General features: G+C 42.1%; 1 protein-coding gene across 1 annotated transcript; it reads right to left on the bottom strand.

The window, feature by feature from the left end:
* Nucleotides 1-253: 253 nt before the first annotated feature.
* Nucleotides 254-19,633, bottom strand: LOC104610897 (Major facilitator superfamily protein). Its single transcript, XM_010277742.3, has 7 exons — nucleotides 19,321-19,633; nucleotides 3,675-3,802; nucleotides 2,644-2,865; nucleotides 1,832-2,290; nucleotides 1,311-1,508; nucleotides 949-1,086; nucleotides 254-725 (listed from the first exon to the last, which is right to left on the bottom strand). The coding sequence occupies exons 1-7, from the start codon at nucleotides 19,399-19,401 to the stop codon at nucleotides 464-466; spliced, it is 1,488 nt and encodes a 495-aa protein (XP_010276044.1). The 5' UTR covers nucleotides 19,402-19,633; the 3' UTR covers nucleotides 254-463.
* Nucleotides 19,634-20,451: the final 818 nt, after the last annotated feature.

Raw genomic sequence — 20,451 nt, 5'->3', positions numbered from 1 at the left:
CAGAATGCAAGTTGCAATATGTTTGCTGTTAGGAACAATTAAGGGGTATTTGCCAATTGCTACATCAGCTGGTTTTTGTTTTAGAAAATAAAACCATACGCATTGTCGAACACGCCGTTAGATGTTAGTTATTTAATTAGTTTACGTGGTATTTACGTTTTTGAATCCCAAATTCCCAGAACAGTTGACACCATACGGAGGAAGTGGATTGAAGCAAAAACACGAGTGCATTGTTACAAGCATTATCACAGCATGGAAGCTTCCAAACCAGCCAAATTTCTTTACTTGAAAAAAAGATGCTATAGCTATACTCAATAATTCAGAAAACAAACAAGAAGTTTCTATTAATTCAGGACAAAGATGCTGAAGGGGAAAACTTGTGAAGCTCAAAACTGAACTCTCTCTCTCTCCCCCCAAAAATTAAGAAAAACACAATCTTGTTTCAAACAGATGTCTAACTCGGCTAAGTTGACATCCCTGTGGCTTCCTTGGGTATTAAAAATAAGAAGCCAATTGGGATGAAAATGCAGATTACTTGGATAATGATCCCCAGCAGAAGGTTGTCAAAAGAGCCTGACGATATGTTCAGCACTGAAGCCACGCTGGCACCCAGAAATGATCCCAAGGTTGATCCAAGGTTGTTTATGGACATGAAAAGGGCAAACAAGGTTCCCTCAATCCCTGGTGGACATAACTGTCCAGAAAGGATCAGAAATGGCATTAACCTGCATAATAATATGATAAGGAACATCATTCAATACCAATAATAAACAAGAAGGTACGCATCCAAACCATCCCAAGTTGATATGGTGAGTATCGCCCACCCAAATGCATGATTTTACCAATAAGTATGTTCTAATACAAAAAGTCTAGATGCATTCATATTCTATTAATCAAAGCAAGATTTTAACAGAAAAGGAAATTACAGATGAAACATGGTGCACATACTTGAGTTGATTGATTGCGTCAGAAAGTGCAGAGCCACCGAGCACCATAAGCTTATCTGGTATGCCAAATGTAAGATTTGATCGAGATACTAAAACAATATCTAGAAGGCTTATGGTAGCCAGAAGAACATGGGCCAACCTGCATAACATTCGTGAATCAAGAAAGTAGCTTAGCTTCAGAAATTATACTACAAATTACTTAACGCTGTGTTTGGTTTGAAGGAAAAGGTAGGGAAAGGAAGGGAAAGGTAGGGAAACCTTTACAAACCTTGTATAGGTTTCCCTACCTTTCCCTACCTTTTCCTTCAAACCAAACATAGCCTAAGTGTAAAGCAAAATTTATCCATCAATAAAATTACGTACATGAGAATTCTTCTTAACTTCATGTGTCTCAAGTAGCGATTGAAAGTGAAGGTTCCAACCATGAGTCCTAGCCACCCAACAACACGTGCACTCCCCAAAAAGGATGCCTCCATATGCAAGAACTCAGTCTGGTAGTAGAACATTACTGTTGAGAGGTTCGGAATGGTAACATGGGCTAAGAAAAACCAAGCCATTGGTCTGTTCTTCCCAAAATTTATTCACAATTCATTAAGAAAAAATACCCATGATTATGAAGATAAACAAACGGGAAATTCTTGGTAAAATTGTGTGTGTGTGTGTGTGTGAGAGAGAGAGAGAGAGAGAGAGAGATGAATCAAAGGTATCAGCCTTGCTGGCCCTAAGCACACTCTACCAATGTGAAGCACATTAGGAGAAAACATAGGGTGATGGATCCAATTCAATAGTGCATTCGAGAAAACAAACCAAACGGATGGATGTGCCACTGGTAAATTGTCCTTAGGGTCTAGCTACTTGACAACATAGAATTTCTCTAAAACTACCTCAAAATGACAGGTTGCATAAATGCCCGGCGCAAACTATAGACAGCTGATTTCAGGGACTGATACCACCGTGAAACCAAGGGGCTGTCCTTTGTTAGACTGCTAGATCTACTTTGGACAAATGCCCTTTTATTGCTGCTTTTACGGCCCTTCTTTCTCCTTGAAGTGCCAAAATTGGATTTCTTGACTGTGGAGATATCTGCTAAAATGCTACCATTTCTGTCCACCCTCTCAGAACTTTCTGGGTTAGCAAGCCCTGGCAAAATTTTGGTCCCTGAAGAATCCTCCTTGACCAAAGTACACGATAATAGTTGTATGGATGGGAGTACAGAGAAAAGAAGAAAAATTGTATGTATCTGTGAGTTGATTAATGCATATCCTCCTAACAAACTCCCACATATTCCTCCAAAGGCCATCGATAACCATGATATTGACTGGAGATCTCCAGCAAAGGCTGCCCTGATCAAGTGCAATAACAATATCCCAGGTCAGAACCTTCTCACATGAATGATAAAGTCAGATAACTGCCTGGAAAACCATAAAAATGACCTATCAACATTGTACATGTATATATGGAACACATGCTAGGGGTGGCAGACACCATTGGGTGGCTGGCATTGTAATCACCATCTTCTTTGAAGACAAATTAATGAAATAAATTAAACTTTACAAGCTTCCATCTTGTTCCAATTTGGTATAGGAGATATCCAATAAAGAACCATCAAATGGTAGGTCCAAATGCTGTACATGCCTCCAAACTCATCTACACAAAGAATTTGGGGGCGGGGGGGGGTAACAAAAAATGAGCATACCTCTCAAACCGTACTGCTTCAGCGATCATTGCATCAATCACAACATCTGCCATGGCTGAACCTATGTTTTGAGCTGTTAAAAATACCATGAGTGGTCCACTTGTACTCCTCAGAGATGTTTTCATCCCTAGAACTAGCCATGGGAAGAGAGATAGGATGGTTGCAATGACCAAGTATGGAATCCGTTTCCTTCCTCTTATAGGGATACAGTCTGACAGTATTCTGCACATACACATAACAGTAAAGACTTGTGGAGAGAGAGCCAATAATATATTGAATACCATATATAGTTATGCTTATTATGACAAAAATCTTCATTAATCAATTTCCCAACGTTAGCAAGCACTTATGCATGGAGGCAAACAAGTGGGAGCATGGCAGGATATAGAAAATACTTCTGCAGATTTATTTTGAAAAGTCAAAAGTGCAAGCAGAGGGCCATTGTTTGGTGCAATGTTAAAATCTTGGGCTGACAAGTATGAGAACATGGATTTATGTCTTAGAGCATCCACTTTGAGGAAAAATAAATAAATGACAATGTTTAGACTTGCATCCAGTCTACCCCACCCAAGACACAGGACCATCATTGGGTAACGGTCCTTTTATGTCAGACGTACAACAAATTATAGAAGAAAAGACAGGCAGAATTAAGATAATAAGACTATTTTTTATGAATAGAAATAGATAAAGTTTATCTCAGAAACCATACCACAAAAGAAAAACAGATATATAAAACCTACACTAGTAAATAAAAGAGATACAACACTACCTGACAATGTTCACCACCTAACTTTTTCTGTTTTCTTCAAATGATATACCATAAAGATTTTTCTTTTTATGGTCATACTTTGCTTTCAAAATTCCTTTTTTTCCTTTAATTAAATATGACAGTATTTATGGATTTGTTGCTTTGATATCCATATGTGCAATGTTTGATACCTGTTTCTTGGCTCAACACCGAGAAAATAATATTTTCAGCTAACAAAGGATCAAATAGAAAAATGAATGATGACAATAGAACAGAGCTTTACCCATAAAATGGTTTTATACTCCATGGGAAAAATGCAACTGAAAATACAAGCTGGGAAGCTGAAGGTGACAACTTAAGCCTGTCTTTCAGTTGATAAGAAACTGCTGTCCATACAAAAGATCTGAAACCCTACACTTACAGTCATATGGAGTTAGAAAGAGAATTTGTACCAAAAAAAAAGGAAAGAGAATAAAATTTAAATAGACAATGATAACCAAACCAAGAGAACACTTAATGTGACCAGTATAGCCTTTAAAGTCACCATTTAGAGTAACAGTTCTAAGAATTATTTTTCAAGAAGAAAATTAACATATATACTGAATTACTGATTGAGAATTAGAATTAATCCTGAAATATGCATCCCTTCTAATATTTGCAATCCACAAAGTACCAAACCAAGAGAATAAAATTTAAATAGACAATGATAACCAAACCAAGAGAACACTTAATGTGACCAGTATAGCCTTTAAAGTCACCATTTAGAGTAACAGTTCTAAGAATTATTTTTCAAGAAGAAAAATTAACATATATACTGAATTACTGATTGAGAATTAGAATTAATCCTTGTTAAAGTGTGCCGAATAGGGGTAGTTTAGTCTTCTTATGCTTTGTTGGGACCCAAATACCTTCCCCTAACCCAACACAGTGAGTAGAGCAGGCCACTACCCATCAGCAGTACTCAAGGAAGCAGAAATGACAGGCGACAGAGCCTCAGGGACAGGCGACAGAGCCTCAGAATTAGTTACACCAGAGAGGGTGATTCTGTCGACAGAAGATATTCCCTCCATGATATTTCCCAGAGTTTGTTATCAGTTAGTTATTCTGCCAATCAGAGGATATTCCCTCTATGATTACACCTGTAGGCCAGATATATAAGGCCATACTCTTTTAAAGAAGGAATGAATGAATATCCCCTGTTTTTCTCTTTCACTAAATCCCTCTTTTCCTACCTTCCCTTCTCTTCTTCCTCTCCATTTTCTGTTTCAGGAGGTTAAGCCACCCTCGAAGGGGCTTCCGAGGTGAGCGGTATCTCACCAAGTTGGTATCAGAGCAAGGTTGTAGACCAGCTATGCCGCAGACAAGATCCTCTACCATGGAAGACAGAGTCGACCAACTTGAGATTGGGTTCCACCAAGTACTGAACGAACTCAGGGATCTCAAGGTGGTCATCTCTAACCTCGCCTCCCAACAACAGTCCGGCGAGACCAGTCAGCCAACAGAGGCCGACGCCTCTGTTTCTGGAAGCCAGGGAACTGGGGGTTACCCCGCCAGAAAGGTTACTAAAATCAATTTTCCCAACTATTCCGGTGAAGATCCCATTCCTTGGATCTTCAGAGCAGAGAGATTCTTCGAGTACCATGAAACCCCTGCACACCAGTGTGTCGCCATCGCCTCCATTCACCTTGAAGGAGACGCTATTCTCTGGCTTCAGTTGTATCGACAAACCCATCCTCAGGTAGCTTGGGCGGAGTTCACGGAAGCTCTGTGCATCTGTTTTGGGTCGACGGTGTTCGTGGATTATGACAAACTCCTCACTCGATTAAAATAGACGGGGACAGTAGCAAACTACCAGCTCGAGTTCAAAAGAATGGCGACCAGAGTACACGGATGGCCGGAGAAGGCCTTGGTTGGGTGTTTTGTGAGAGATCTCAAAGAAGACATCCTCCTGGAAGTGAGAGCTCTTCGACTAGCGACAGTCATGGCGGCGGTGGGCATGGCTCGCTTGCAAGAAGAGAAGATTGATAGCATGCGCAGGACTAGCAAGCCATCCTATCCGAATGTGAGGGCTCTCCAGCGAGCCGAACAGCAACCCCAAAAACAAGTTGGGGATCCTCAGAAGCCCATTTTGCCCAGGCCCACTATGCCTTTCAAGCGCCTCTCGTGGACTGAGATGCAGGCTCGACACGAGAAGGGCCTCTGTTACAACTGTGATGATAAGTTTGGGCCGGGCCATAAGTGCCGGGTCCAGCGAGTATTTCTCCTTCAAACAGAGGGAGAACCGGAGGGGACAGAACCAGAGCACCTCGAAGACTGTGAGCTGATATCAGGCGAACCAAAACCGGTTGGAGCCGAGATCTCTCTACACACTCTCATGGGCCTCAACCCTCTTCAGTCCATGCCAGTAGAAGGAAGATTGGGTGGCCGATCTGTGATGGTTTTGATTGACAGTGGCTCTACTTTGAATTTCATCACTTGCCGTTTGGCAAAGCAACTAGGTATGACTATACACCCCACTCCTCTCTTTTCAATCCATGTGGCTAATGGGAATCAGATGTTATGTGATGGTGTATGTAAGAAGGAAAGGATCCTCGTACAGGGCCATAATTTCGTGGTAGATCTCCACCCATTGGAATTCTCGGGGGCTGATATTATTTTGGGAATCCATTGGTTACGTGGCCTAGGTCCTGCACTGTGTGATTGGGCCAGAATGACAATGGATTTTTGCCAAAATGGACAGACCTGCCATTTGCAAGGGGTGCGGCCCCCTAGTCCCCGAGGTGATACCTTAGCCTCTATAATACGGGCCTCCATGGATACTGGACAGCCCTTGTTTATGCATTTAGGCATTCGGCCCACAGTTCCAATTTTAAACAATCAGAACTGTGACCAACCTACTGAAGCCCAACACCAGAGCCTAAGATCGATCCTCGATAAGTTTGGTGACATATTCAAGGAACCAAACCAGTTACCTCCACCCCGGGCCCATGACCATCAGATACCCCTCTTACCCGAATCCAAACCAGCCAATGTGAGGCCATATAGATACCCTTATTTCCAAAAGCTGGAAATTGAGAAGGCAGTAAAAGAGCTACTGGACAAGGGGCATATACAGACCAGCACCAGCCCGTTTTCATCCCCCATACTCCTAGTGAAGAAGAAGGATGGTAGTTGGCGGTTTTGCGTAGATTACCGGGCCCTGAATCAGATTACAGTGAAGGACAAGTTCCCAATACCTCTCATTGACGAACTGCTGGACGAGTTAGGGGAAGCACAAGTGTTCTCCAAACTGGACCTGCGGTCCGGGTATCATCAGATCCGGGTTCACCAAGCTAATATCCACAAGACAGCCTTTAGGACCCACGATGGCCATTATGAGTTTCTGGTTATGCCGTTTGGTCTTACCAACGCCCACTCCACCTTTCAGGCCCTCATGAATGACATCTTCAAGCCTTTCCTAAGGCAATTTATTCTAGTATTTTTCGATGACATCTTGGTTTACAGCAAGGATTGGGGCACCCATATGAAACATCTTAAACTTACCCTCACAATTCTGAGAGAGCACCAGTTGCATGCCAAATTGGCAAAGTGCTCCTTTGGACAAAGACAGAATCGGTACTTAGGCCATGTGGTTGCGGCCAGGTCATGGCAGACCCAGAAAAGATAGGTGCCATCCAAAATTGGCCCAAGCCCACCACTGTAAAGGCTCTCAGGGGTTTTCTTGGGCTTACCGGTTATTATAGGCGCTTCATTAAGGGGTATGGGCTTATGGCCGCCCCTCTAACACGCCTGTTACAAAAGGATTCGTTTGGGTGGGCTGATGATGCCCAACGGGCCTTTAAAGACTTGAAGACAGCAGTTTCTAGCCCACCAGTCCTCACTCTTCTGAATTTCTCTCAACCCTTTGAGATAGAGTGTGATGCATCGGGTGTCGGAGTGGGGGCCGTTCTGATGCAGAAGGGGCAACCCATTGCTTATTTCAGCAAAGCTCTCTCAGCAGCCCACCAAAATCAGTCCACCTATGTCAAGGAAATGATGGTCGTGGTAATGGCAGTACAGAAATGGCGTGCATACCTATTGGGACGCCAATTTATCATCAGGACGGACCAAAGAAGTTTGAAGTACATAGCAGAACAAAGGGTGCACACCCTGGAGCAGCAAAAATGGCTTAGTAAACTAATGGGATTCGATTACCACATCGAGTATAAACCTGGGCCTGCCAACAAAGTAGTTGATGCCTTATCACGGGTAGAAGAGTTGACCCAACTAACCTGCTCTCAGCCCAGTTTTCCCTTATTTGAAGCTATACGGCAAGAAGCCAGATCTCATCCACAGCTGCAAGACATCAGGGAAAGGTGGAAAAGTGACCCTTCTCAGGTTCCGGGTTACCAAATTGTGGGGCCTGATCTTTTCTCTAAGGGTAGGTTTGTGTGGTTGCTCCAAATTCCACCCACAAAACTGAACTGCTAAGGTTGTTTCATGATTCCGCGTTGGGAGGAAATTCAGGGGTGCTACGGACCCTAAAAAGACTCAGCAGCCACTACCATTGGGTAGGAATGCGCAAGGATGTGTTGCACTATGTATCAGAATGCCCAACTTGCCAACAGTAGAAATACTCCTCACAGTCACCCGCGGGCCTTCTACAACCCCTCAAGATTCCAGAGAAAGTGTGGGAAGACCTCTCCATGGATTTCATCACAGGACTCCCTCGTTCTGCAGGAAAAGAGGTCATCATGGTAGTGGTTGACCGCCTCACCAAGTATAGCCATTTCTCTGCTTTGCCTCACCCTTACACTGCAGCGATGGTGGCCGACATTTTCATACGGGACGTGGCAAAACTGCATGGAACACCAAGATCCATTGTCTAGGACCGTGACCCTGCCTTCCTAAGTTCATTTTGGAAGGAGTACTTCAGATTGCAAGGAACCCGACTACACCCATCCACCAGCTATCACCCGCAAACTGATGGACAGACTGAAGTCATTAATCGATGCTTAGAAGCCTACCTTAGATGCTTCATAGGGGAGAAGCCTAGACAATGGGCTCACTAGCTTCCGTGGGCAGAATACTGGTACAACTCAACTTATCAGTCAGCTGCAGGGATGACACCTTTCAAGGCCCTATATGGCAGAGAACCCCCTCCCATATTACCCTATGAATATGGGTCGTCCAAGGTGGCAGAAGTAGAGACTCGCCTACTGGAAAGAGACGAGATTCTTAGACTGCTCAAGGCCAATTTGACAAAGGCCCAGCAACGAATGAAGATCAGCTATGACTCTCACCACCGCCCATTAGAGTTTCAGGTGGGTGATTTTGTCTACCTTAAGCTCCAACCTTACCACCAGGTCTCAGTGGTAAGACGGGCTTGGCACAAGCTAGCTCCCAGGTATTATGGGCCCTACAAGGTGCTGGAAAGAGTGGGCCTTGTTGCTTACAGATTGGACCTCCCTACTACCTCGAAGCTTCATCCAGTGTTTCACATCTCTCTTCTCAAGAAAGCAATGGGAAATCATACTCCTATCTCATCTAGCTTACCATTCACTGAAGAAGGGGACATTTACACAGAGCCCATCAAAATTGTGGATTTTCGATGGGTCCGACGAGGTGGGCAGGTTGTACCAGAAGCCAAGGTAGAATGGGCCGGGCTGCCCCCAGAAGACGCCACTTGGAAACCTTATCTAAGGCTGAATGAGAGGTTCCCGAACCTAGACCTTGAAGGCAAGGTCAATGCTAAGGAGGGAGGAATTGTTGGGACCCAAATACCTTCCCCTAACCCAACACAGGGAGTGGAGCAGGCCACTACCCATCAGCAGTACTCAAGGAAGCAGAAATGACAGGCGACAGAGCCTCGGAATTAGTTACACACAGAGAGGGTGATTCTGTCGACAGAAGATATTCCCTCCATGATATTTCCCAGAGTTTGTTATCAGTTAGTTATTCTGCCAATCAGAGGATATTCCCTCTATGATTACACCCGTAGGCCAGATATATAAGGCCATACTCTTTTAAAGAAGGAATGAATGAATATCCCCTATTTTTCTCTTTCACTGAATCCCTCTTTTCCTACCTTCCCTTCTCTTCTTCCTCTCCATTTTCTGTTTCAGGAGGTTAAGCCACCCTCGAAGGGGCTTCCGAGGTGAGCGGTATCTCACCATGCTTGTTAAGTAGCTTGCTTATGTGGCAGTGTTATTAGAGTCACTCTGCCCCACACTTAAGTAAGGGCATTTTTGTCTTTGTAAAGATCATTAGAATCTATTGAAGATTAAGGGGGTCGACTGTAGGGGTAATCCAACAGATTTCAACAGACCCTTATTTTCTTTCTTCTTCTTCTCTTCTTCTTCCTCTTCTCCTTCCTTCTCTTCCTGGTTCAAACTACTGTAGCAGCATTCGAAACATGGTATCAGAGCCATGCTCCTGACCTACTTCAGTTGGTAAAGCACCTCAGCAGTGTTCATGACTCTCATCCTTCATTTCTAGTCAGTCTATGGAGAGAACTGGTTCGCCCTAGGTCTGAAACATCACAGGTCGTCTCTCTCTACTGCGCATAACCTTCTTCATCAAGAAAAGTGACTTCAGCAGTGAATGGTTGGTTGATATTCTCAAAGGAAGGTCGGTTATCTCTTCTTCTTGTGTTACTGATATTTCTGGGTAGAAACCCTACAAGAAGCTGCTAGTATCGATCAGAACCTAGAGAACTAGGTTCATTGTTGCCCTAGAAAGGGCCATGTGTGCAGTAGCCGAATGGTGTAGGGGCTGCTGTAAGTTGTTGAGTGGTGTTAGGGCTGTTGTGAGTGGCCGAGTGGTGTAAGGTGTAATGCTGTGACCTAGCCGAGTTTTTTTTGTGGGTGTGTAGTGCCCTCTTAAAACTGTTAAACTAGTCTGAACTGGGTGTAACAGGTTTAACTATGTTGCGGTGCTTATGTTGCACAATCCCTATTGAGTGGATGTAAGAGGGCTTACATGTGATTAGTGAGTGTTAAATTGATGCCTATGTGGTCAGTGGTGTTGTGAAATCAGCAGTAGTGTGAATAAGAACAAGGCATGTGTACCCACTGTTGTGTTTAGGAGTTGCTATAGGTGCTGGAACATCAATTTTTTGAATAACAGTCAGCTTGTTGCTGAGAAATCAGGTTAGAAGCAACTGTGAAAGAGTACAAAGGCAGCAATAGGAGATGGGTATAATGATCAGAAACCTAGTGTGGTGGTTTCCTCTAACTACCTAGGTGTACAGATGACCTCAATTAAACTGAATGGGGAGAACTATGTTCCATGGGCTAAATTTGTGGAAGTTTTTCTCAAGGAAAAGAGGAAAATGAAGCACATAAAAGATGAGAAACCATCGGCTGACTCCCCAGGGTTTGATGATTGGGAACAAGAAGATGCTCAAATCATGACTTGGCTATGGAACAGTATGGAACCCAAAATCAGTGCCAACTTCATGTTTCTTGATACAGCTAAGGATATATGGGAACATGCTAAGAAGTTGTATTCTGGACAAGATAATACAACAAGAGTATACCAACTTTATCAGGAGTACTTTGATTTGCAACAAGGAAACAAAACGCTAGAAGAGTACTATGCCTGCATGAAGAATATAAGGAATGAACTCAATGTCTATCATCCCCTCACTCCAGATATTAAAGTTCAGCAATAGCAAAGGGAACAACTAGATGTTACAAGATTCTTGGTGGGGCTGAAATCAAAGTATGAACCAGTTAGAGCCCAAATATTAGGGAGCTCCACCCTTCCTACACTTGAGGAAGTATTCTCACGGCTTCGCAGAATTTCTTTGGAACAGACAGAGAATCCCACACAGTCTAATAGATCAGCACTTGTGACTGCTAAAGGAGGTGGACACAGTACAAAGGGGGGAGGACATGCCTCCCGAGGAGGTCGTGGCAGTTCCATGATTAGTCGGGGTGGTCGTGACTCAAGGGGAGGCCGTGGCAGAGGGAAGAATAACTCTACAAGGAAGCGTACTCATTGTGGCAGGGAAGGACACACAGTGAACTTTTGTTATGACCTACATGGCCCTCCCTCTAAATGGGCTAATCATGCTGTAGCAGGTGAGGTTGACATCAGTGACTGTAAACAGGCAGACCGAACTCCTCCCACATCTGCATCTACTTCTGGGAGGGAGATGGTGAGTGTACCGTGTGATGAGTATGAACGGTTCCTTCAAACTACTTCACAGCATACCACTGCCACACTTGCCCATTCAGGTATTGCTTGCATGTCATCTAAAACCTCTCCCTGGATTATTGACTCTGGAGCCTCAGATCATATGACCGGGACTCCAGGTGTGTTCTCTTCTCTTTCTGAAACCTCCACATCACAAACTGTTACACTTGCCAATGGGTCTTCATCTCCCATCTATGGTGTTGGTAATGTTGACATGGCTTCTGTGCCCTTATCATCTGTTTTATATGTACCTAAGTTTTCATTCAATCTTATGTCTGTTAGTAAAATAACCAAAGCTCTTAACTGTTCTATTACCTTCTTTCCTTCCACTTGTGTTTTCCAGGATCTCAAGACAGGGAAGAAGATTGGTAGGGGGCATGAAGCTGGTGGATTGTATTACCTTGACAGTGGTGGATCTTCAATTGCTCTTCAGACTTCACTTACTCCTCTACAACGGCATTGCTGACTGGGACATCCATCTCTCAAGGCTCTCAAGATGTTGGTTCCGTCATTGAGTCAGTTGTCAGTTTTGCAATGTGAGTCATGTCAGTTTGGTAAACATCGCCGTGTGTCTTTCAGTCCAAGAGTTGAGAGTTGTATGTTGAGTCCTTTTTCTTTGGTTCACTCAGATGTTTGGGGTTCAATCAAAATAGAGTCTTATAATGGGTACAAGTATTTTGTCTCCTTTATTGATGACTGTTCAAGAATGACATGGATTTATTTAATGAAAGAAAGAAGTGAATTATTTTCCATTTTTCAAAAATTCCATGCTGAAATACGCACACAATTTGGTGTTCCAGTCAAAGTTCTCCGTTCAGATAATGGTCGTGAATACTTTCTTACTTCATTTCAACAGTATTTAGAACATCATGGCATTATTCATCAGACCTCATGTGCATTCACCCCTCAACAAAATGGGGTAGCTGAACGAAAGAATCATCAGCTTCTTGAAACTGCTCGGTCTATGCTTCACCACATGAATGTTCCTAAACGGTTTTGGAGTGATGTTGTACTCACTGCATGTTTTCTCATTAATCGGATGCCCTCTTTTATTCTTCATGGTCGGTCCCCCTTCTCTATCTTGTTTCCCACTTTATCTCCATTTGCATTAACTCCTCGTGTCTTTGGCTGTGTGTGCTTTGTCCACAATCTGAGTCCTGGAATAGACAAGCTAGATGCACACTCAATTAAATGTGTCTTCCTTGGCTACTCTTGGACTCAAAAAGGGTACAAGTGTTATAATCCCATTACTCGAAAGTGCTATGTCTGCCATAATGTCACCTTTTTTGAGTATGTATCCTTCTTCTCAAGTCCTAATGCATCCTTGTCTTCACCCTCACTTCCTCTTCCTCTTCCTGTCAGTGATCCAGTTCCAGATGTTGTTGTGGGAGTAGACTCATCACCTCATCCAGTGCAGGTCACACCGAACGACCACCGATCCGACAAGTGTATACACGTCAAACGACACCGGCCCCTCCTCCAGCTTCTACCTCATCTGCGGATCCTCTCATGGCTCCTATTGCTGAACCTTCAGACCTTGACCTACCCATTGCTTTACGGAAAGGTAAACGCAATTCTACCCTCCATACCATTTCCAATTTTGTTTCATTATCTCGTCTTTCTACCTCACATCGCCAGTTTGTTTCACTTTTGTCCTCTATTTCCATACCTAACAATGTTCAAGAAGCTCTTAGTTCACCTAGATGGCGGCGGACAATGGAGGAACTCTCTGCTCTTCAACATACTCAAACGTTGGAACTTACTACTCTCCCACCTGGTAAGCATGTTGTGGGTTGTAAATGGGTGTATACTGTGAAATACTTGCCAAATGGTAGTGTGGAGCGTCTGAAGGCCAGACTTGTTGCTAAAGGTTACTCACAATTGTATGGAGTGAACTACATGGAGACATTCTCTCCGATGGCTAAGATTGGTTTTGTTCGTGTACTAATCTCCCTGGCAGTTATGTATGATTGGCCTCTCTTTCAGTTTGACATAAAAAATGCCTTCCTCCATGGTGATCTGGTGGAGGAGGTATATATGAAGCAACCACCTGGGTTTGTTGCTCAGGGGGAGGATGGTAAGGTGTGCAAACTGAAGAAGGAAATTTATGGGTTGAAGCAATTTCCACGTGCTTGGTTTGGGAAGTTTAGCGAAGTGGTGAAGAGTTTTGGAATGAAGCAATGCCAGGTTGATCACTCAGTGTTCAACTATGACTCAGAAGCTGGGAAGATTTTATTAGTGGTCTATGTGGATGATATTGTCATTACTGGTAGTGTTAAATTGGGGATTGGCAAACTAAATGTATTCCTACAAAATCATTTTCAAACAAAAGACCTTGGAACATTAAAGTATTTCTTGGGAATAGAAGTTGCCAGGTCAAAACAAGGTGTAAATCTGTGCCAAAGGAAATATGTTCTTGATCTATTGGAAGAAGCAGGACTGTTAGGTGCAAAACCGGTTGAGACCCCTATGGAACAAATTTTAAGTTGAGTAGTGATACAGGATAAGTATTTGAAGATCCTGGAAGGTATAGACGATTAGTGGGAAAGCTGAACTATCTGACTATCACGAGACCCGACATCTCCTTTGCAGTCAGTGTGGTGAGCCAATTCATGCAGAACCCTCGTATACCTCACTGGGATGTAGTCCTTAGAATTGTGAGGTATCTGAAAGGAGCTCCAGGCCGTGGGCTATTGTATAAACCAGGAGGAAAACTTGAAGTAGTTAGATATACAGATGCAGACTGGGCAGGCTCAATGAATGACAGAAAATCTACTACAGGCTATTGCACACTACCTGTGAATTAGTGTGGTTGAGGAATCTCCTACAAGAAATTGGATTTCACATGGATAAACCTATGAGATTGTACTGTGACAACCAAGCTGCACTCCATATCTCATCCAACCCTGTCTTTCATGAGAGAACCAAGCACATAGAGGTTGATTGCCACTTTGTGAGGGAGAAGGTCCTTGTTGGAGAGATAAATACAGAACATGTGGGCTCTAATGACCAGTGGGCAGATTTGTTTACAAAAGCTCTAAGCTCAGGGAAAGTGAATTATCTATGTAACAAGCTGGGATTATATGACATATTCTCTAGCTTGAGGGGGAGTGTTAAAATGTGCCGAATAGGGGTAGTTTAGTCTTCTTATGCTTGTTAAGTAAGTAGCTTGCTTATGTGGCAGTGTTATTAGAGTCACTCTGCCCCACACTTAAGTAAGGGCACTTTTGTCTTTGTAAAGATCATTAGAATCTAATGAAGATTAAGGGGGTCGACTGTAGGGGTAATCCAACAGATTTCGACAGACCCTTATTTTCTTTCTTCTTCTTCTCTTCTTCTTCCTCTTCTCCTTCCTTCTCTTCCTAGTTCGGACTACTGTAGCAGCATTCGAAACAATCCTGAAATATGCATCCCTTCTAATATTTGCAATCCACAAAGTACCAATCAAGCACCTACCCGTACATGTAAAAAAATTCCATAATCTAGAGACATTAATTAAAAAAACCTTCTAGATTTGAAAGAAACGGATTCCTTGAGAGCACACTGTCTGCATAGCAATTTATATGCCTTTGGTAAAGACCACATGATGGCATTTGGAACTCAATGGATCAATATCAACAATAATCACATCAATATATGACATTTTTGTCATAACAAGTCAAAGAAAAATATTGTAAAACGCACATAAAAATTCTAAAGCTCACATGCACATAGTCTGGTCCAACCACAAAAAATAAAAGAAACACGTTATTATGGTGCACCATATTATACCATCATACAGAAAGGGCCTGCATAAGATGCAAGAAGGAAAGAAAGAGATCCAATCTCATAACTTTAATTTAGTCCAATCCCCATCCACAGTAGATGATCATGAAAGAAATGTGATATTATCTTCAAACCCTGCCTTAACTTTTTGCTTTTCCCGCTCATTTCATAATCTAAATACATTAGCTCATATTTAATGTATTTACACCATAAAGAATGCACCTTCAAGAAAAGTATCATTTAGGGGACTCAACTCATCCAAGTGTTGACAAAGATGTCATTTCCGATTCGGGATTGATTCATCCAGAACTATTTTCTAAAATACTTGACAATTCTGTTCATAATTATGATTCCATGTCCACATGACTGTTCCTGTTGAAGGATTTTAACACTCAATAGCATCAGAAGCAGAAAAAAAGTATATGCATAATGAACACTTACAAAATTGTCCCTTGACAACACTGAATAACCAAAGGTCTGCTTAAGAAGGAAGTTATTCTGCTATATGATAAGACTCCTCCTAAACTCAAACACAGAAATAAATAATACTATTTTTTTAATTCTGCACCATCCAGGCTGGTGGGAGTAAATATTCAGTTAATCAAATATTCAGAAATTAGAAAAAAAATTATGAGGGATTTCCTTTGGGAGCCGGGAGAGACTAGAAAGGAACACTTAATAAAATGGGAGGTTGTGTGTAAAAGAAAGGAAGAAGGTGGTTTAGGTCTAGGGACTGTAAGGAAGAAGAATACAGCTCTGTTAGGGAAATGATTATGGAGATGGCCTCTTGAGAGAGAAAATTTGTGGGTTGAATGTTGAAGTAGTGGCAAGTATACATGGTAGATTGGAGAATGGCTGGGACGCTGATGTATCGCATAGGGCTACCTTGGCAGCACCTTGGAAAGCAATTCATAGCCTCCTCCCTCAGTTTCTCAGGTACACCAGGTATGATGTTGGCTCAGGAATTTAATTCGGTTCTAGGAAGACACTTGGTTTGGTGGCCGGCCATTAAAGGAGGAGTTTCCTTCTTTTTATTCTATTTTGTTGTATAAAAATAAGGTCATTTCAAATTTTTGGTTCTTCCTTTCTTTGCCTTTGAGTCTTAATTGGGATCTCGGATTTCGAAGGGGTTTGAGGGATGAGGAAGCAACTTGTCTGTCAGAGCTTCTCCTTTTCCTTGATAGTGTTTGCTTAGAGCTTTCTTGTCCAGATAGAAGAATTTGGTCCCTAGGCTCTAAAGGTTCCTTTTCTTGTGCCTCCTTTTTTAAAGCTCTTTGTCAGTTCCCTTCCTTTCTATCCTTTCCTTGGAAAGAAGTGCGGTTCCCGCTGATTCCCCCTAAATTTCAGGCCTTCTGTTAGGAAATGGCTCTTGGGAAAATTAACACTCTAGATTATTTGCAAAAGAAGAGGCCTTTTCTATGTATTTCCCCGAATTGGTTCACTCTATGAAAATCCGATGGTGAATCTTGTTACCATTTACTAATTTCCTGTTCATTTGCTACAAATATATGGGATTGGTTTTTCTCTCTGTTTGGGTGTAGGTGGAATATGCCAACGGAGATAAAAATGTTGTTTAACCCATCTACCTTTGCTTTACTGAAGAAGAGGGGAAGAGTAATGTGGAGGTACACTAGAGCAGCAATGGTGTGGACCTTGTGGGAAGAGAGAAATGTCAGAATCTTTCAAGAGAAAGAAAGGAGCAAACGACAAATTGTGGAGTGTGTAATGACTAGGGTTATACACTGGCTACAAACGGTGGAACTTTTCAAAAACTTCACATTTGATATTATTTGGAGTAATTGGCCTTTAGTGGCTTCTAGCTCAACGCAAAAGGTTAAGGCAAGGTTGGCTTGGGCTGCTCCCATTGAAGGATTTCTAAAATTAAACTTCGATGGGAGTAGTCAAGGCAACCCAGGCCCAGTTGGAATAGGAGGGGTCATTAGAGACAAGGAAGGAAACTTAAGAGCATTCTTCTTAGGACCAATGGGGAATGGAGACTTCTTAAAGGCAGAATTTTTCTTCTCTGTCGATTATTCATTAATTTTTTATTTGCACAAAAAAGGCATCACAACTATCCCTCCCATTCCTAGCAAAAGGTCAAGTTCTCAATGGGGATTTACAAGCAGTGGAAGTAACTCTCCAAAGGGGAAAACACACATACACAGGATCAAGTTCTCATTAAAGTAACTCTCCAATGAGTTGAATTTAGTTGATTTCACCAATGTGCCTCTTTCTCATTCTCTTGAACTTTGGCAAGAAGAGCATTATCTCAGAGTCATGTATGTTGTGAACCTCCATGAATGCGCATTTATGTAGAGATAAAGGAGACATAGAATTTAGAGCAAAAACTAAAGTTTTCAATGGGACATGGCTCCAAATTTGAAGTGTTCATGCAACACAATTTAAGCAATACAATTTTGAGCAATGAAACCAACCAAATCCATAAATAAGACTGGTATAATATCTATACATTGAGTGAACAAAAAAAGAAATGAATATTGCATTCATTGAATCATCCAATCTTCTTATACAACCTCCCCCCCCCCAAAAAAAAAAAAAAGAAAAAAGAAAAAAAAGCAAACAAATAAACAAAAGAAATAAAGAAAAGAAATAATTCAGTTAATCTTCCATAAGAACAAAGAATAGCTTCTTCTAGAAGGGTAACAGTTTGTTGGGAGTCACGTGTGGGTGCATGGAGTGAAGAGTCCCATATTGGAAAAAGAAAAGAGATGTAAAGGACTTTTATGCAAGGATTGGCCCACAATCTAATGGCTTAAGCTTTCGGGTTAAAGGTGGTGTGCAACTCTTATTTATAAGTCCTACACATGTGTGCAAGCTGCCCAGTTTTGGCTGACAAATGCACGTGATGACTCCCATGGCTTTGCTAGTTTTCTCACGGTCAAGTAGTTGGCAAGAGCAATTGATCTCCCATGATAATTCTACCATGGGAATGTGCTCCCATAGTTGAGTGATTGGTGACTCTCATAGTCATAGCTTTGCCCACCCATGGATGACTCTCCATTTGGCATATGACAATTGAGTGATAGCTCCCTATGGTTATGATATGAGCAATAGGCTCTTGGGGTTGGTGTCTATCAAGCTTGGTACTATGATAACTGCTTCCGTTTGAGGGGGAGTATGGAGTACCTAATGTGTTAGAAACTCACATGAGGGGGAGATTGTTAGGATTCACATAGAGAGGTTGTTCGACAACATGGTTGTTTTTGAACTATTTTTGCTTTGGCTGACATGGCAGTTGCTTCTGTTTTCAAAAACAAAACCAACCATGTTGTTGAACATGCCTGAGTGTATGCTGTGAAGAGTCCCACAAGGAAAAAGAAAAGAGATGTAATGGACTTGTATAGAAGGGTTGACCCACAACCGAATTGTACAAGCTTTTGGGTTAAAGGTGGTGTCCAACTAAGTCCTAGAAGCGTGCGCAAGCTCCTCAGTTTTGGCTGACTCCCTTTAATGCACAACAGGGTTTTATGGGTCTGCTAGAAAGGGACAATCAACACCTCATATTTATGCCCCTTTTCACTTTATCTGTTTTATTCAATACGATTAACTGAAAAAGATGGCTAGAACCATGACAACGTTAAACTAAATTACAACATATTAAAGAAATAAAAATAAACTGCGCAATTTAGAGTGAAACAAAAAAGTAAAAGATCACGGCAAGTTCGGAAGCCACCAAATCCAGACAAAACTAAAAACCCGGAACCTCGAAATTGAAATCGTCACAAAACCTCAATTTCCATATGCAGAACCCTTTCAACCCAGTGCCCATAAAATCTCCAAACCAGTAAGTCCTTCAAACAGCAACCGAAATCCAAAACCAGCAGATCCTCAAAAGCCAACGACTCGAAACAATTTAAATTCGTCCAGCAAAATATTAAAAAAAAAAAAACAGTAAATCATTCATACATTGTCTAAATCAGGCAGGCAGAAAGAGATAGTGCCTATAGAGATGAGATTCTGACCTGGGTGAAGTAGATCAAGCAGATAAGCCATAGGAATGATGCACCAAAGGCAGCCTGCAACTGTTTCAGCCATTTTATCATTTTGAGTCCAAGGACAGAGATACCTCTCAAGCATCAACGGTTCCACCGGCGGTAATGGCGTCTGTTTTTTAAACGGATTAGTTCCTTCTTGCTGAAATTTCCCTGTCAGCATTAACTCGTCTTCTTTCTTCTGCGCTGACCTCTCTCTCTCTCTCTCTCTCTCTCTGCGGCCTGCGGGTTTCTCGCTCTTCATGCATAATAGATCCCATTGACGTGTACAACAGGCTGCGTAACTCAATCAAGACTCAGCACGCCAGTCATCTATACAAGAATCAATTGTCCGATGCATTGACGTGTTAACGCTTGATTGGATTACATACCCGATTTCCGTTTCCGTTTTGCGATTCTTTACAAAAATATGGGAGGCGTGAACTGTACGTCAAAACGAAGACTCAAACCTCTGAACGGTTCACCTCGTCACGCAACCAATCAGTTCCCGCCACGACACTGGTGCTTTGTACTGGGCCCAATCACGACAAACCACGCTGGCTGGGGAGTTAAAAGACGCTGCGGGTAGTACTTGGGCCTGGGCATATACATAAATCAAAGATTCGAAGCCCGGTGGTCATGGCTCGGCGCTCCACAGCTACACATGACACCGGAGGGTGTCCGACAAGGAGGGTGTTTGGTTCCTTTATGTTTATTCAATAAACGTTTATTGATGGTGTCACATAGGCATCATCTCAGTATTTTTCTCTCTCTTGTTCTTCTCTATACAAGTGAACTTTGGTTTATGTGCATGCTAGCCGTTTGTAGAAGTTATTTTTTGAAGCTTTCACAAACGGCATTTATTCACTGTTATACTGAAGTGGCGCCTAGTTGTCATAAACAACTGCAATTATTACATTTTTCAATTTTATCAGCAAATAGAGTACAAGTGTTTATTCAATAAACATAAATGGAACCAAATACATGCAAAATTAGGGTAAAAGTGTTTTTAATATGATTTAAGCATACTTTATGATACTTTGTAGAAAACATTTGGATACATCTATAATATCATATATTCATATTAAACAAAAATGACTGACAAAAATTGTCACATGCAAA

Source organism: Nelumbo nucifera, chromosome 1, assembly GCF_055504915.1.
Source record: "Nelumbo nucifera cultivar China Antique chromosome 1, China Antique-T2T, whole genome shotgun sequence".
In the NCBI taxonomy this organism is placed as follows: Eukaryota; Viridiplantae; Streptophyta; class Magnoliopsida; order Proteales; family Nelumbonaceae; genus Nelumbo; species Nelumbo nucifera.
This window is presented reverse-complemented; position numbering and strand designations above follow the sequence as displayed.

Coding starts and splice junctions, on each gene's coding strand:
- LOC104610897 (XM_010277742.3), bottom strand. CDS start 19,401: ATGATAAAATGGCTGAAACAGTTGCAGGCTGCCTTTGGTGCATCATTC. Junction 2,866..3,674: donor AGTATAAAACCATTTTATGG/GTAAAGCTCTGT, acceptor GTGTATGTGCAG/AATACTGTCAGACTGTATCC. Junction 1,087..1,310: donor AAGTTAAGAAGAATTCTCAT/GTACGTAATTTT, acceptor AATGTTATGCAG/GTTGGCCCATGTTCTTCTGG.